Source organism: Lampetra fluviatilis, chromosome 2 (genome assembly GCF_964198595.1).
Source record: "Lampetra fluviatilis chromosome 2, kcLamFluv1.1, whole genome shotgun sequence".
Taxonomy (NCBI): Eukaryota; Metazoa; Chordata; class Hyperoartia; order Petromyzontiformes; family Petromyzontidae; genus Lampetra; species Lampetra fluviatilis.
In genome coordinates this window covers 30,743,935-30,761,258 of record NC_136276.1, presented here as the reverse complement: position 1 = coordinate 30,761,258, position 17,324 = coordinate 30,743,935, and the positions used below count along the sequence as shown (strand labels likewise).

At 48.2% G+C, this 17,324-nt stretch overlaps 2 protein-coding genes and 2 non-coding genes across 6 annotated transcripts; 3 read left to right on the top strand and 1 right to left on the bottom strand.

Annotated features, from left to right (window-relative positions):
• Positions 1 to 218: 218 nt before the first annotated feature.
• On the top strand, positions 219 to 4,709 carry UQCRB (ubiquinol-cytochrome c reductase binding protein). The gene is made up of 4 exons (XM_078866261.1): positions 219 to 283; positions 2,039 to 2,110; positions 2,924 to 3,090; positions 4,424 to 4,709. Exons 1-4 carry the CDS (start codon positions 265 to 267, stop codon positions 4,499 to 4,501), a joined length of 336 nt encoding a protein of 111 aa, XP_078722387.1. The 5' UTR covers positions 219 to 264; the 3' UTR covers positions 4,502 to 4,709.
• A 972-nt stretch (positions 4,710 to 5,681) lies between these two features.
• TRNAS-AGA (transfer RNA serine (anticodon AGA)) lies at positions 5,682 to 5,763 on the bottom strand. The gene has a single exon. It is a non-coding gene; the product is annotated as a tRNA-Ser (tRNA).
• Positions 5,764 to 6,152: 389 nt separating this feature from the next.
• TRNAI-AAU (transfer RNA isoleucine (anticodon AAU)) lies at positions 6,153 to 6,226 on the top strand. The gene has a single exon. It is a non-coding gene; the product is annotated as a tRNA-Ile (tRNA).
• Positions 6,227 to 6,921: 695 nt separating this feature from the next.
• LOC144938439 (palmitoyltransferase ZDHHC23-B-like) lies at positions 6,922 to 17,300 on the top strand. Of its 3 annotated transcripts, XM_078866225.1 has the most exons (7): positions 6,922 to 6,948; positions 8,157 to 8,228; positions 9,927 to 10,142; positions 12,457 to 13,024; positions 13,512 to 13,642; positions 14,548 to 14,715; positions 14,993 to 17,300. In XM_078866225.1, the coding sequence occupies exons 2-7, from the start codon at positions 8,194 to 8,196 to the stop codon at positions 15,240 to 15,242; spliced, it is 1,368 nt and encodes a 455-aa protein (XP_078722351.1). In that variant the 5' UTR covers positions 6,922 to 6,948; positions 8,157 to 8,193; the 3' UTR covers positions 15,243 to 17,300. The 3 variants fall into 3 exon arrangements, with proteins under 3 accessions (XP_078722351.1, XP_078722371.1, XP_078722361.1); XM_078866245.1 differs by lacking the exon at positions 6,922 to 6,948 and having other exon boundaries at positions 7,990 to 8,232; positions 9,934 to 10,142; XM_078866235.1 differs by lacking the exon at positions 6,922 to 6,948 and having other exon boundaries at positions 8,154 to 8,228.
• The last annotated feature ends 24 nt before the right edge of the window (positions 17,301 to 17,324 follow it).

Sequence of the window (17,324 nt, the reverse complement as noted above, 5' to 3'; positions counted from 1 at the left end):
GTAACATTACAAATGCAACATTACAAATGCTACATTACCAATCCTATCAATGCTACAATACCTATGTTCAATTACCAATGATACATTACCAATGCTACATTATTATCAATGCTATATTACCAACGTTACTAAATTATATTGAGTGTTGCATTATCAACGTTATATTATTAAACCACGCACTGTTTATACGAACTGCGAATTACAACCGTGACGTCACCAACCTCCCGTGATTCCGCGCGCGCTCCTCCTCAGTGCCGACTCAACATGGCGAGCCAGGGGTCAGGTTCGTGTCCCACCGGTTACAACTTTACACTTTGGTGGTGGTGGTTCTTGTTTATTTAAACGTTCGCCTTCCTCCAGGGTTTGCAGTCGTTCACGGAGGCGAGACCGGCGCTTCGCCTGCGGTCATTTAATCGCGGGCGGGCCGCGGGGTTTGGCCCTCGGTGATTTCGTGACCCGACATCCTGAGGCCTACACAGTGTCCTTGACTGCTGTGTGGGTTATTAGGCGCGATAAAGTCATTTGTTCGTGTAATTGACGTTCGTTTAAATGATTTTCATCTTTATTTTTACCCCCTCCCGTGATCAAATCACCGGGATATTCTCCCCGACTCTTCAGTTCAATGCAGCTATGCGGGGGTTGACCCTGACTAGTTCTTCGATGGGTGGAATTTGCCATATACAGTACTGCATACCAGGTGTCATAGGCTGCGAGGGTTGCGCCGTGTTCTAGGCAGTGAGGCGGAAGAAGTTGTACTGCGTTGTGCTCGGGCGTCTATGCTCCCCGCCGTCGGCGACCGGTGTGGTGAAGTATGGCAAAATAAACCGCACGGCGTGGGGAGGCCCTCATCCAGCAGTGGATTGGCAAAACAATATTTGTACGTCTTCTTGGTTCTTTGGAAAGACAGCCCTGTTCTTCACCTGAGGACGGCTGCTTGCGTTGTGGCCGAAACGTGAGAATTGTATTTAATTATGTGTTATTTTTATTATTTTATTAGTTCCATTCTACGTGACTTTACTGAAAGAACCAAGAAGATGAATCCCTGCAGTCACGAAAGCTTTAAATCGAAATATTTGTACGTGTGCGGTCTTTATTTTTTAACAAGCATGTACGGACAGCACATATATCGGTGTCGCGTCCGTAGATTTTCAATCGTCAGTAACGTAGTCTCTGAATTGGCTGACAATGCATGCAGCTATATCGTGCATTGATGCATATTACGTATGTTTAATTAAAATATGATATGCAAATGAATATATTTAGACTATGGAAAGGAGACCCATCAACCTCGATACCCATTTTCAGGAGGTCGCTGTGTCTGGTTGCATTAGACGTCTGAGGTTAAAATTACCCCAAGGTTACGCCGATGTTAATGTCGACTACTCTACATCTAAATACCGATAAGTAAATCTTTAGCTTAACTAAACCCTAACAACAACAAAAACCCAGAATGTCTACATGTAAACTTTAACCCACACCCTTAACCCGAATTCTAAATCCTAAACTTATCCCTAACTCCTGGGTCATAATGAAAAACCGTTAAAGACTAACCCTAAACCCACATCACATCCTGAAACATGATTCCTAACTCGAAACCCCAATGCTAGCCTTAACCCTAATTCCTTAAGTATACATGGAAACTAAAGGAAGTGGTGTTCCTTAATGTCATTAAAATCTCAAGAAAGCTCTGCAATTGGACGAAAAACAACAATGATTGGATGAGAATATGAGACCATAGCGACACACGTTTCGATTCTTTCCATACATCTATGTTGACACAAGTCACTTTCTTTGGTTAATTAATGTTTTAACATTTGTATTTGTGAGAGGAAATTAGAGAGGCTGGATAAAATGCACCTATCCGCAAACTCTGTGAGCCACCGCCATTCCACATGACCTCTTGGTGAATGGATGTGATTGTTGATGGTGTGTGTATTTATATGCAAAGTGCACCTAGTCTGGCACAAGTGCTGTGGTGGCGTCCTCTCCACTTAGTGGAGGATGGCGGTTGTTATATACACGTGTTCATGTCTTGCAGTGACCGTCACTCGGAGGTTTTTCAATGTGTTCCGCAATTGGTACTACAATGCGGCTGGCTTCAGCAAGTATGGTAAGAACTCGCATCCTAATCTCCATACACATTACATACATACTTTGTAATATCACTCGAATCATTTGGTCAAAGTGATGCAACCAAAACGTTAATAAATACTGTCATGGCAAGATAATACTCAGAATTTAAATACAATATACTCATTTAAAAGTAAAGATTTGATTAATCACACCAAATGTTTGACCTTGAATTCTAACAATGATCATGCTTTTCACGAATTTGTGTCGTTAATGTGAAACATAGTGGTATGAATATATAAAATGTATCAGTATAAACATTTTCAACATACTGTATTTGAATCAGAATCCATAACTTTTTGCAGAATTTAATTATTGCGAGTGCAATTAATTGTAATCAATTATTTGATGGATAATTACATTCTATAAAAATCCATGCTTTAAGACCAAACCTAAAATCCATCGGTTTTGGTTACCATTGAATAATGATCGTTTCTTAGCTCACTCGACTGACATAGGCAGAGGAAAAAAGGGGGGAAGCTCTTGAACCTGGACTTAAACAGGGGCAGGGACTCCACAGCACAGATGGCAGGGGGAAGGGAGTTCTAGACTACGGGTGCAGCAGGGAATACTTTTCATGTTAAACTGTGAATGTTAGTTTTCATTCCCTATCATTTTTTTATCTCTTCAATTATTAGTTTGTTAAATAGTCTGAGATATTACACCAATCACGCTGACCGTGTGGACATTTGTCATCGTTGAGTCTCTCAAATAGTTTGTTGTTTTCACTGCTTTCCTCTCTTCCCAACCTCTATCATTAACGTTCCACCTCTTCCCCACGGCTTCTTTCCAGGGCTCATGTACGAGGACACGCTGCATGAGGATGACGTCGTCAAGGAGGCAATCCGGCGGCTGCCCGAGAACCTGTACAACGAGCGTGTGTTCCGCATGAAGCGTGCCCTCGACCTCTCGGTCAAGCACCAGATCCTTCCCAAGGACCAGTGGACAAAGATTGAAAATGTACGGGCAAGCAGCTGCCTTGCTGAGTGGGTGGCAGTAGACTGGTGGGGGGATGGAGAGGGTGGAGCTGAAATTTTTTTTGTCACTCATGGAGGTTGTTTGACCCTACTTCACCATTCTAGTCTGTGTGGGTTGGTGAAGGGGGTTGCCCAAGACAAGGTTCAGACATCACTTGCAACTGATGTTATTTGTGGCCGGGATTCAAACTCGGGTTACTGGGTTCATGGCTCAGTGCGCTAACCACAGCCATCGCTCCGGAAATTGGCCATGTGGCTCAGAGGTGTAGAGCCAGTGGCTCGCAATAAGGTTTCCAAGTTCAAATTCTGGTTGGGGTTGACTCAGCTCATCATCTGTGTTGAGGTCGATACAATTAGTACCTCTTTGTGGGGAAGTGGACAGATTTGGCACTGCCATGGGAAGGTCGAATTTCCACCACAGGCTCAAGGCTGAAAATAGATTCCTTTGAGCAGGAAATCACCGACTTTTTTGACCACTCTGGAGCTAAAGAGGACGAAGAAAAAATGCCTTTGCACGATGAGTTGGCATATCTTGAGATCAGTGCATCTGATTACAGTGATAGAGAGGATACAATTCATCATTTCATTGGTAAAATATTCTGATGCTCAAGATGAAAGCATAAATATCTCGTGTCTAACTCATGTATTATTTTCGAGTGATATGATGTTACATTTAGGCAAATGCAATGAATGAGAACATTTGAGACAAACTTCTGTCCAGCTGCATAAAACTAAAGTACAATAGAATGCAGTTTTGATTTATAAAGAATCTCATTATGACTGCATCTTAAGTCGCAGTTGATATTCCTGTTGAGCATTTACTTGATGATGTAATGTGGTGACATTGGCAGGCTGATGAGCCTTGTGAAGAAATACATCTCAACTATAAACGCAGTTAAAATACCACTGCTCAACAGAGTTCAAGGCTAAGTGTAGTTATTCACTGCCAGAATCTCGTCACAATTTGAGACACATTGATTAAATAATATGTTCTTATGTTGCTCTTGTTCATGGTACGTGTAGAATATGCATAATCTCTCGTTTGAGTATATTCTGCAAAGTAACTTACACAGTTCGATTTAAACATCTTGTTCATGTATGGCCCATTTTGTCAGTCCACTGCTTGATAAGAGCCTTCCCACGTGGCTTGTTGGATTGTTTGCAATATTTCACCATGCTGGTTGGTGAAAGCAGAGAGCATAGACGTTTATAATTGTACGGTACAATATTTTTCTGCTTTGCCCTCTGCTGAATTGTAGGACCTAAGATAAATACTTATGCTCATTTTGCTGCCCCACCCTCTATTCCCCTTGCAGGAAAAGGCTTACCTCTCCCCATACATCCAGGAGATTGAACGGGAGCTCAAGGAGAAGCATCTGTGGGAAAAAAAATGAGGGAGGCGGATGCAGCACGTGGGCAGCCAACTTCGCTGGCTATCTGGCTTAGAGTTTCTGTTTTTCCCTTCATCTATCATCTGCCCCTTCATCGCTCGCTATTCTCTTCTCCCCCCTTGTCACAGCTGTACATGCATTTTCCTGAGGTTGTACCTGACCTCCCTGTAATGACTTGTCGGTAAAATAAAGTATGATTCTACAATTAAAATATTGGTGTGAATCGTGGTTTAACTGACCTGAACGATACTGTGAATACATTTATTTCTAAGCAAAATGTGCACGGTTGGCTATGTGCGGTGCGAAAGAAGTTATACACACAACAGTAGCTTAAAACATTATCTTGGATAGCGTATGGTGGAGGTGGCATATGCTTTTTAATTGAGTGATGTGGACATGTGCAGCAATTAGACTTCTGACTGGCAGTGGTGGTCACCCATTGCGGGTCCTGAAGCAGACATTGAGTACCCCTATTTCAACTTAATCTAAGATGACAACGAGATGTAGACAAGACAAATGTAACGAGAAGAGATTCAGGTATAAAAATGTGTAATTGTTTATGATAATTGACTCATTATAGTGTTGATTTGAGCTTTTGCATCCTGTTTTGAGTCATCGATATCACGAAACAAACTTTACTGGATGGATACACCAGTCATCAGTTCGAGCGCATATCGGGTTTTCTACATAATCGGATTGTCTGCCACTTCAAATAAACAAAAAGGTAATTGGTAAAATATTTAAAGCAGGATTGGTGGATCGCAAATATTCGCAAATCGTCCAAATTTGCTGGGAGGCGATGTGTCCTGGAGATAACGGTACAGTCTATACATTGACTTAAACACTCCACGTTTTGTGTTAATTGTGATTGTGCACTGCTGTCAACAGCAAAATAAAATCATTTTGTATTTAAAAAAAACTTTAGATGCCAAATAACACTTAGAGAGTAAGTCCTAAACTGAAAGGGTCTTTTTCAAGTTCACGTAGTCTAAAGCATCTGCAGTATTGTCCAGCACCACGATAGGGCGTGTGAAAGGGCCTTCGTTGATAAAGGCTTGTAAATGTTTTGTAAATAAAGACTGGCAAGAAACGTATTTTTCTTTTTTAAGTATAAATCGCTTGCGTTGCGAAGACAACTATTAAAGCATTTGAGATTAAGGAAAATAATATACAAAAAAACTGCCGTAGTCGGCAGGATTCGAACCTGCGCGGGGAGACCCCAATGGATTTCTAGTCCATCGCCTTAACCGCTCGGCCACGACTACTCACGAGCTATTGTTAGAACCACGTGCATTACATAGTTAACAACGGCTATCGAATCACCACGTGTGTGTGGATGCCGTGAGATATTCCGTTTTAAACATTTGGCAGGCAGCGTGAAATCTTCCGTTAAACAAGGAACGCAAACCACGACTCGTACTAATAATTATCTTCACCATCTGAATTTGTTTATATATAAAAGGAAGTCCTTGAATGAATTAGCTAATTGTTTGCAGGGCTCAAGTTAATTCCTGAGAAAATACATTCTGGTTATAAAAAGTATCTTGAACCACACTAAAAATACAAAATGCTCATACTAAATATAGACAGTTCATACACGCGACTCGTACAGCAAAGACCTTATAGACTGCATTGTGGAATCCTGTTAACAGCTGGCCGGTTAGCTCAGTTGGTTAGAGCGTGGTGCTAATAACGCCAAGGTCGCGGGTTCGATCCCCGTACGGGCCACACTACTTTTACATTTTTTTCCGCCCCTTATACATTACTATAATCAACAGCATTTCTTTATAGTAACACTTTTTGATCATTGACACCACCGTAACAATGTCATCCGATATAATTCTCACAATAAAGATGTTCAAGTCTTTATTGTGAGAATTAGCAACGCTGTGGCGCCACCTTGTGCCCAGTGTCCGTAATTGCCCCCTGCGGGTTGGACTCGCCATCACTAATTAACGGACAATCAATTATTAAGCTCCTGGCTTCCGCCAAAAGAGGTACTCATTCGCACAGCGGTGCCTCTATCACGTATACACGCGACAATGTACATGCAGGTGTGTGTGTGAATATTAGTGTGTGTGTGTATCGGGCGCTCTGTACTGCACGTGCTTAGTCCATTCGTATCATAGTCGTACAGCTGGTATATTATGTGTACACGTGTGTGTACACGTGTGTGTGTTAACGTGTGTGTGTGGCCTTCATCGGTGATAACACTTGCCCCAACAGTCTGTGCAGGCTATACGGGGGATCTTGGTCTTTGTTTGTGCGTGTGTGTGTGTGTACACGCGTGTGTGTGTGTGTGTACACGCGTGTGTGTGTGTGTGTACACGCGTGTGTGTGTGTGGCTTGAAGCAATTGGGCTCCCGTATTTAACGAGAAGTCGTTCGTAAAAATGTGTCTCACCGTGTCACTGTCACCAGGCGGAAGTCCGGTCCGGGTGTGTGTGTGGTGTAAGTTACGGAGGTGTAGTCAACACACACGCACAGGCTACAGCAGTCATTCACTGTGGGTCTGTGAGGTTGTACCGGTGTGTGTGTGGTGTGAGTTACAGTGCTGTAGTCAACACACACGCACAGGCTACAGTCATTCACTGTGGGTCTGTGAGGTTGTACCAGTGTGTGCGTGGTGTAAGTTACGGAGCTGTAGTCAACACACACACACAGCAGTCATTCACTGTGGGTCTGTGAGGTTGTACCGGTGTGTGCGTGGTGTAAGTTACGGAGCTGTAGTCAACACACACGCACAGGCTACAGCAGTCATTCACTGTGGGTCTGTGAGGTTGTACGGTGTGTGTGGTGTGAGTTACAGGACTGTAGTCAACACACACACAGCAGTCATTCACTGTGGGTCTGTGAGGTTGTTCTGTGTGTGTGGTGTAAGTTACAGGACTGTAGTCAACACAGGCTACAGTCATTCACTGTGGATCTGTGAGGTTGTACGGTGTGTGTGGTGTAAGTTACAGGACTGTAGTCAACACAGGCTACAGTCATTCACTGTGGATCTGTGAGGTCGTACGGTGTGTGTGGTGTGAGTTACAGTCCTGTGGTTCTGTAGTCAACACACACGCACAGGTTACAGTCATTCACTGTGGGTCTGTGAGGTTGTACGGTGTGTGTGTGGTGTGAGTTACAGGACTGTAGTCAACACACACACACAGCAGTCATTCACTGTGGGTCTGAGGTTGTACGGTGTGTGTGGTGTGAGTTACAGTCCTGTGGTTCTGTAGTCAACACACACGCACAGGTTACAGTCATTCACTGTGGGTCTGTGAGGTTGTACGGTGTGTGTGGTGTGAGTTACATGTCTGTAGTCAACACACGCGCTACAGTCATTCACTGTCGGTCTCTTTAGGTTGACCGGGCGAATCTTTGTGTGTGTGTAGCTATCCACAGCCGTTAAGGGAGACAAAGGCGGCCGGGCGTGGTTCTGGCCACCCCCTTCATCGTTTTGCTACTCGCTTACAGAAGGGGGTGGGGGGGGGGAGGTATTTCGTGATTGTCCGTAAACACTCTCTTACAACTCAGACGAATAACCACGCGATTGTTTGCGAGCACCGATGATACGACGGAATGGTCGGTGTGGACAACACTACGCCCGACCGCCTTTGTCTCCCCCAGCGCTGATGTGTGTGTGGTTTTTGGCACCCCCCCTCCACCAGGTACGGGCACTCATCATTTCCTCGGGAGGGGTGAGAGATGTCTGCTCGACGGAGTTTGGGGCCATCCATTGAGTAGGTACGCAAAAATCTGTCGAAACTTAACCCACGCAGAAACGATCAAGGATACTCTTGTATAAGGGGCCGTCCATAAATGACGTCACGCACCTAGGGGGGCTGGGGGGGTCAGACATTTGTGACGATGTGTGACGAGGGGGGGGGGGTGGTTGAGAAATGTGACGTCACATCAAAATGCGCAACTTTAAATAAATATAGACAACACGTTCTACTTAATTAAATAGACGTTTTAATAAATGTTTTCTCCTACAACATCAGAGTGCAGCGCCACATTAGATACGCACTACAATGGCAATAGTTTAAAGCGATTTGAAGCATGTTTTATTTGGGGGGGGGGGGGGCAGAGCTTTGTGACGTCATATTTGAGGGGGGGGGGGTCTGACTTTTTGTGAGGCCATGCGACGAAGGGGGGGTGGGGGGTAAATATCGTCCAAAATCGCGTGACGTCATTTATGGACGGCCCCTAACCGCACAACCGTCATGCAGGGGGCGCTGCAAACCTACTCGCCCTCTGCATGAACGACGGAGGCGCAGGGACTGACGTTCGATTACGTTGGAATCGATCTGCAAACAGGTGATAGTCCGCATCGAACCGAACCCCCAGCAAGGCCATCTATTTAACGACGAGAGAAAATTCACACGAAATGTCGTTTTCAATTAAGTCTTCCAGATGTGAAATGAAATATGCTTTTAATTAAGAAATACAATTATCTAATTCAAAACAAAATACAATTCAAAACATCAAAACGGAGCATCCGGTGCTTGTGTGAATGCGTCGTTCGTGTGCAACTTTTTTGTGACTTTCCTGGCCGAAGGCCGTAAATGATTGTGAGGGTCGTCGCAGGCGCCCCCGAACAACCCCTAGTTAATAATATTGACGCGTTTAAGCAAACAGATAGTCCACCGCCGCTGGACTATCTAACTCATTTGAAGGCCAATGTAGACAAATTATATTATTATTGAGGCGTCACCCCCCCCCCCCCCCCCCCCGTTTCCTATACGCATTTGGGTTAACCCCCCCCCCCCCTCCATGCGTACGTACTAAATGGATGGCCCCTTTCCCCACCGTACGAGGGCTCGATCCGACCACGGATTTATCAGAGCCTTGACTCGCCACGTGCCGGTGTCAAACTGGTGCGCAGTGGCCGGATTAAACTCGTGCGGGGCCTGTAGCATTTGTTATAAAGGGGCCCTAAATATATTTAAAAAAAAAGATAAAAAAAAATATGGAACTTGCATAGTAAAGTTATTGTATTTTTTTCCATTTGCTATACAGCCAGATAATACGACAAATCGCCAAACTTAAACACCCAGTCGTTCGTAAAAGTTGAAGGCGGTATAGTACAGGGGTCGGCAACCTACGGTTCCGGAGCCGCATGCGGCTCTTTACGGGCTGCTTCTTGACGATATGTACGTATGTACATAGATGCATTGCGGCTCTTGAAATACTGAATTTTGTACCGAATTGGAAAGAAATGGCTCTTCTTGTTATTTTGGTTGCCGACCCCTGGTATAGTACTATAGTAATAGGGCAAGTGCAGAATCACTGAACCGGAATTGATAGCTTGAAAGCATTTAGCGCGGGGCCCTTAAAAGTCCGGGGCCCGTAGCATATGTAGCTCTACTCTTTGGTTCTTTCAGTAAAGTCACGTAGCTACTTTTGCTACTCATGATAATCTGGCACTGCCGGTGTAGGTCGCAGGTTGGCAGCCCCTGGGCCATGGAGGGGATGAAGGAGGGAGACCGGGCTCCCGGGAGACCCCCCGCGGTCTCGGGCAAGAGAGGCCGGCGGGCACCTGCCCCGGGCAGCGAGGAGCTGTGCTGCTGCGAGTTCGTGAACAGGCAAGGACAGACGACTCACTTGCTGGCGTGCTGCTGTGACTGCGAGGAGCTGGACTCCGCCTGCGACAGGTGAACACACGCGCGTGTGTGTGTGTGTGCGTCTGAATACACCTGTGTGTGTGTGAGGTGTGTGTGTGGGAATACACCTGTGTGTGTGTGAGGTGTGTGTCTGAATACACCTGTGTGTGTGTGAGGTGTGTGTCCGTGTGAAGACACCTGTGAGTAAGGTGTGAGTGTGAGTGAATACACCAACATCAGTGACAATTATCTAAACCGGTCCTGGGCCTCCCCTAGGTCGACTCGGCCTCAAATGAGTGAGCCATACAAAATTATCAACTTAAAAATTAGCCTTGTTATATTTGGTCAAACATTTAATTAACTCACCCCTAATGCGATGGCTGGAACTGCTTCTCTTTGGTGAGGCGTGTGATGTTAGCTGGTATTGATGATGTTGCTACTCGCAACTGCTTTTCCAGGTTTGCTCCTAGTTTTATTGAATTTCGAGTCCCGCCTGCGGTTGCCTTGGCAGGGCCACACCAAATGGTTTTGCGGGCGTTCTACGGCCCGCGGGCCGGACGTTCCCCAACCCCTGGGCTAGGTGAACCCGAGAAGGGCACGTGACCAGGAGAGGATAAGGACGGGGGCCAGAAGGGGACCGAGGGGACACGTGACGTCAGGTCCCAGAACCTTCGGGGAAGATCCCGAAGGGGGCGTGGCCGAGGGCGGAGCAAGGCCACGCTCGGGGGATAAGGAGCTGGTCCTGTGAGCCGAGCGGGGCTGTTCTCTGGGATCAACCCGTCGTGCCACGCTCTTCGCTCTCCGGGCACGACATCGTGAACCAGGCAGCGCGTTAGCTGACCTGGTCTGATTATATAGTTAGCCCGTTAAGTGGTCAAGTAGTTTCGATTTAAAGCTTTCATGACTGCAGGGATTAATCTTCTTGGTTCTTTCGGTAAAGTCACGTAGAAGGGAAATAATAAAATAATAAAAATGCAATTATACAAAATAAATCGGACGCTGTCTTTCCGACAGCCCTGTTCTTCACCTGAGGACGGCTGCTTGCATTGTGGCCGAAACGTCGTGAGAATTATTTTATTATGTTTTATTTTTATTATTTCCCTTCTACGTGACTTTACCGAAAGAACCAAGAAGATGGTCAAGTAGTTGCCCGTGGTGGTCACCACCCTATGTCGTTATCCCGCCAAGAGTGTATATAGTTACGTAGTTACCCTGTTGGGGTGTGTAATACACGTGTTGCCTCCAAGTTAGAAGTGTCTGCCTCCGTGGAACCCACTACAATAGTATCATATTTTATCGCCGTAACGCGATTATCCTTGCTAATGTTACGTATTTCATGAACTAAACAAACTGTAAAAGTTGTCAATAAATAACTGCGCTCCATTAAATCAGACTGTTGCTCAATGACGGAATGACGGTTAGATGTCACCGTTTGTGACGTGATTTTATTTGAATGTTGTGCAACTTGGTACACGGGCATTATCCAATGTTTGGGCTTGTAAAGTTGCAATGGTCAAACGATTTACGCCAATGCCTTTGCTGGACAAACTCCCGTTCAACGATTTTACCATGCAGCCTTTGGCACTTATCGTTACGATTCATCGTTGGTTGTTATTTTTTTTGGATCAGATCGTTGCGTGAGTATACCACGTGCCAGTGTGTTGTGTCGTAACGCCCCTCCACCACCCGATGCAGTCGAATAGACAAAGCTGTCACGTGAATAAACGCGTCAATGTACAATACCTGTCAACCCCTTATCAGTGCCTATCTTATTACAGACCAATTCAGACCTTATTGGTCACTCCGTGCCCCTTATGAATCTCAAATGTTCATCCTACAAAGTCCCATCACAAGAGAGAAACACAAACAAATAGACAAAATTCTGTTTGAATGCCCGTATTGAAACGGCTGGACGCCGTATGGACCTGCAAACTAAATTTTCCTGTACAAGAATACGGGTAAACTGTATAGGTTGACAGGTATGATGTACTATCTCTTCAGCACTATTATTCACATGATCGGACCCAACAGCAATCGATGATAACTTCGGTAATATAACTTTAAAACACCAAAACATGTGGAAAAAACGATACAATAAAAATGCAAAACACATTTACAAAGGGATGGCAAATGGATGTTACAATTATCGTCATAGTGTGTACATTTACATCATATATCGCAGACCCCCCCGTTGTTAGATTGTATATGCGCGTATGCTTGTGTATGTGTGTGTGAACACAGCGATGGGTGTATGCACCCGTGCTATACGGGGGATCTTTGTCTTTGTATCTAAATGGCAAGCGGGAGTGTAGCGGTTAGTACACTGCGCGATGAATCCCGCGTCCCTCTCGCCTACGCACCACAGCTGCTTCAGGTGCCAGGGCGTCGGCCTCGCCTCGCTGCATTCGCTGTGCGACGACATCACCGACCGGATCCGCGTGCCACGGTGGTGCCCGACGGCCGGCCGCTACAGCAACGCCACCGGCACCGGCACCGCCAGAGCGAACGGCGGCGCTCGCCGCCTGCTGACCCCGGCGGACGCGGCCTCCATCCCGCCGGTGCTGCTGCTCCCGGCCGCCCTGCGGGTCGCGGCGCTCCACCCGGCCGCCACCCTCGCCGCGGCGCTCGCGGCACCAGCGCTGCTGCTCGCCTACTTCCTCGCCACGCACCGCCGCCGTCGCCGCTCCCCCTTCTTCCTGCGTCTGGGCCTCGCCTCGCTGCTCTACCTCTACGCCGTGTTCTCCTGGGAGCTGTGGTGGCGGCGGGGGCGGACGTGGTTCCGAGACGCGACGGAGATGGCGATGACGAGCGGAGGAGGAGGAGGAATCGGCGACGGACAGTGGCTGTGCGTGACGGCCCTCTTCGCGGCCGTGCTGCTGCTGCTGCACTGCTCACGACGCGACCCGGGATACCTGGACCCCAGCGATGCCGAGGTGTGTGCTCACGATAGTTAATTATTTTTATCATTTTCTCTTTCAAACGAGGTTGGTTTCTAACCGAGGCGATGTGTTCGTGCGTACGTATACCCGGCGACCCAGGTTCGATTTACGCTCACGGCCAATGCCAGTGATGATTATCTGAACCGGTCCTGGGTCTTCCCCTAGGTCGACTCAGCCTCAAATGAGCACCTAATGCGGTGTATAAACATTGCCACTACGGAGACAAAGGCGGCCGGGTGTGGTGTTGGCCACTCACCCCCTCGTGTACTGTGCCGGCCTTCATAGGTCCTCGCTAACAGCACTTGCCCCAACAGTCTGTTAAGGCGATACGGGGGATCTTTGTCTTCGTGTTTACGTGTATGCGTGCGTGTGCTCGTGTGTGTGTGTACGTGCGTGCATGTGCTCGTTCGTGTGTGTGTACGTGCGTTTGTGTACGTTGCCGTGTGTACGTGCGTGTGTGTGTGAATGTGGTGGAGTCCAGGAGGGGGCGGCTGGCTCTCCCGGTAGCGAGCGTCGTGCCTGTGAGGTGTGCGGCGCGAGGCGCCCTGCGCGGGCCGGGCATTGCCGCGTGTGCGATCGCTGCGTGCGGAGGTTCGACCACCACTGCGTCTGGTGAGAACCTCTCACCCTCTCAGCCTCTCACCAGCAGGGGGCCGCAAACTCGGACTTGGGTGCGTCAGCTGGTGAGGCCCCCGTTGAGCCAAGCGGATCTGTTACCGGGACGGCCACAGCCCAAGAAAGACGGCAACGGTGGAAGTTACCGGACAGTGCAGGGAGGGAATGGGCCAACTCAACAAGAATAATTGATGCAAAACCCACACCAGAGCTTACTGCAAACAGGGTAAACAATAGGGTTAAATAAATAAACAAAACCGCCGTCAAAATATAATTTCACAGACGCGTGTAAATTAAACAGCCTCACACATTACGGAGCTTAGTTATAGCATTCATAGCAATAGCGGCAGAGGGAACAAACCCATGCCCATGGGCCAGATAGAGGCCATGACTTAATTTAATACGTCTCGTGGCCACGTGAGGCCCTACCACCTTCGACGTGGCCCACGAATGAAGCGGGGCGGCAGCCAGAACAGGCGCCAACAGTTTGCCCGAGCTCCGTGGCCCGACATTGGGATGTTTTGCCAACTCCAATTACGTGTGATCATACGCATGGGAGTGGAAACCGGAGCGCTCGGAAAAAAAAACCCAAGTGCGTTAGGGAACCAACACTATATTTTACCCCCCGTACAGATGGAAACAGATGGAGATTAGTCAGTACTTTTGCTGTACCGCCTTGTGGCCAACCAGGGTAGGGCCCCTCCTCGCGGCCCATGTAAAGGGGAGTTGCACAACTTTTGTGCGGTGATCCACCAACCTTCGCTGCTGCCTCCAGAGCGCCGGATCAGCGGTAGCCACGTGCAGCAGCGTCGCCACCCACCGCCACTGCCACCGCCGCCACCTGCTGGCCGGCTAAATCGCCATTGATCAGACGTTGTGACGACCGTCTTTCCCAAGCGCAGGATCGACAGCTGCGTGGGCGAGGGAAACCACGTGTGCTTCGTGGCGCTGCTGGCGCTGTTCGTGGCGACGGTGTGCGTGGGGCTCGCGCTGGCGCTGCCGATCGTCTGCGCCGGTTCCCCGCTCGTGCTGGCGCTCGTCTACTGCCCGCATGCCTACGAGCGCGCCGAGTGAGTGCGCAAACTTCTTCATTATCATCGTCGTCGTCGTCATCAGCATCACCATCATCTCCATCATCATCGCCATCATCATCTTCATCATCATTGTCACCATCACCTTCATCATCGTCACCTTCATTGTGTGTTCCGCAGGGCCGTGCTGGTGTACGCTTGCGCCGTGCACACATGTTAACATAGCCGCCTTCATGCGCTGCGCTGTTGTACGTGTGTGCGGGTGTACATATGTTCGTGTACCCCGTGTTCACGCACACGTTCGCGTGTTCCGCAGGGATGCGCTGGTGTACGCGTGCGCCGTGTACGCGGCGCTGGCCGCCGTCTTCGTGTCGCTCCTCCTCTGCGTGCAGCTCTGGCACGTCGCCCGCAACGAGACGCAGCGCGAGGCCGCGCTGGCGGCGCGCGGGGGCCACCGCCACGGGGGCCACCGGAGCCACGACCGCGGGGTCGTGCGGAACTGCAGGGAGTTCTTGATGCTGGGGCGCGAGCGATCGCGAGGGAAGAGCGCGGCGGAGATCGTGTGACGGAATGGGTCGTTGAGCGAGCAAGCGAGTGAGCGGACGGGCGAATCGATTGATGGCTTGGCCAGTAACCGCGCCTCCCAAACTAAGGTGCTCTTAAGAAACCTAGGTTTCAGTGCAGTTGCTCTAGACTCCTAAAGCAACTATCACGAGAGTGTTGAAGTCACAGGAAACCACCAAGTTGAATACAGACACATGGACAAACACGAAGACGGACACACATACGAATCGGACACACAGACAAACACAGAGGAACACGTGAATAAGACAAAGACTCCCCAGCAAGTGCTGTTAGCAAGTAGCACCTATGAAGGCCGGCACGGCATACGAGGGGGTGGGTGGACAGAACCACGCCCGGCCGCTTTTTTTTCTCCCCAATGGCGATGTTTACACATCGCACCAGGCACTCATTTGAGGCTGAGTCGACCTAGGGTGAGCGTGAATCGAATTCGGGTCGCCGGGTTTGTTGCGAATCAGGAGATGACAGATTCCCCCTTGCTTGCATGAACGGGGATACACACTTAACTTGTTGACTTCATATTTTCTTTTTAAATCAAAGTTGTTTCTTGCCATTTTGTAGAGATTCCACATTTTAGAGTAAGGTGCCAGTCAACCCCTGACTTCCCAAAGGTTGTGGCACTCATTTTATCGACCCCGCAAGGGGAGATGGGCTAGCCAGAACTCTATTGGTTCCAAAAGAAAACACTATCGAGACCTGGCAGACACAACCATCGTGGAGATCCATGTGTTGATTGGTGTAATTGCAAGCGTGCAGTTAGTGTTGTTCGACATATTGGCTCCATCTGGAGTGTTATTCAGTTGAACCTTTTAGATTCAATGTGCTCTCCTTCGCAGGAATAACGTGACGAACACTTTTACAAACGCAAGCACTGTCCGCAGCTGATTAGAAAACGCATCTGCCAGAAAAGTGCACACCGGACAGAAACAATAATGATTTATTTTTTCAAAATCAGCTCAGGGTTCTCGTAAATCGCGTGGCTTATGTGTGGCCACCCGCACTCTGAATCTCTCCCCTACCCCCAAATATTTGGGGGCTTTTTTTTTTATTCCTGTGATGTAAGTTGTCTCGGGTGAAATACTTTGGCTCTGCTTTGACAGTCGTCAGTGGAGTGCAGCCACAAATGTGCCTCACGGAGAGATTCTGAGCGACCAGTTTTCCCACCGGGGGACCAACGGTTCCACGTTTAAGCGTGCTGTACACAAATAACACATTTCCTTGAATGGTTTATTATTGTTTTCAAATTTACAAGCACACAGTGTGCGCACTTACATCGTAAAGTTGCGCGTGTTTCCAATTGTTATTTTTTTTTATCAGATTGATAGATGCAAAGACAAAGATCCCCCGGATAGCCTTGAACAGACTTTTAGGGCAAGTTACTGTTAGCAAGCGCCTCTGAATGCCGGCACGGCACACGAGGGGAGGTGGTGAGACCAGAACCACGCCCGGTCGCCTTTGTCTCCCTCGTGGCGATGTTCTCACATCCCACCAGGTACTCATTTAATGCCGAGTCGACCTAGGGGAGGCCCAGGTACGGTGCAGATAATCGTCACTGGTGTCGGCTGTGAGCGGGAATTGAAGCAGGGTCGCTGGGTTCGTAGCGCAGCGCTAGCTCAGCACGACTCTACCGCTTCCCCTAAAAAAGACTCGATAGTGATATACCACACAGGGCAGGGGGAGCGTTGGTGCAGTAGTTCGCGCGCCGTTACATGAACCCGAGTGCAATTTCAGTTTGAGTTAAGAGCCCACGGCTGACGTCGGCGGCGAGTGTGTTGCCCAGAGCCAGTGTCATGTGCCCTTCCTTCGCTAACCGGCAACGATCATCATCGTGGTGAAGTATGGGCAAGCAACCCTCTGCCAATCCACCCCCCCCACCCCATTGCTTATGCGGTATTGGGGGTATGGAATGCCTTCATCCGGCAGTTGACAAAGTTGTTCAAGTTATTATTTATTGTACGAGCATGTTTATGATATTTGCTGTGCGTCACGCACGATGTAGAATGATTATCTTGGTTCACTGTGATTTTTCCACGAATTATAATCATAAAAAATAAAGTCGTTGCTGT

Coding starts and splice junctions, on each gene's coding strand:
- UQCRB (XM_078866261.1), top strand. Junction 2,111..2,923: donor GGCTGGCTTCAGCAAGTATG/GTAAGAACTCGC, acceptor GCTTCTTTCCAG/GGCTCATGTACGAGGACACG. Junction 3,091..4,423: donor AGTGGACAAAGATTGAAAAT/GTACGGGCAAGC, acceptor TTCCCCTTGCAG/GAAAAGGCTTACCTCTCCCC.
- LOC144938439 (XM_078866225.1), top strand. CDS start 8,194: ATGTCTGCTCGACGGAGTTTGGGGCCATCCATTGA. Junction 13,025..13,511: donor TGGACCCCAGCGATGCCGAG/GTGTGTGCTCAC, acceptor GGTGGAGTCCAG/GAGGGGGCGGCTGGCTCTCC. Junction 14,716..14,992: donor CATGCCTACGAGCGCGCCGA/GTGAGTGCGCAA, acceptor CGTGTTCCGCAG/GGATGCGCTGGTGTACGCGT.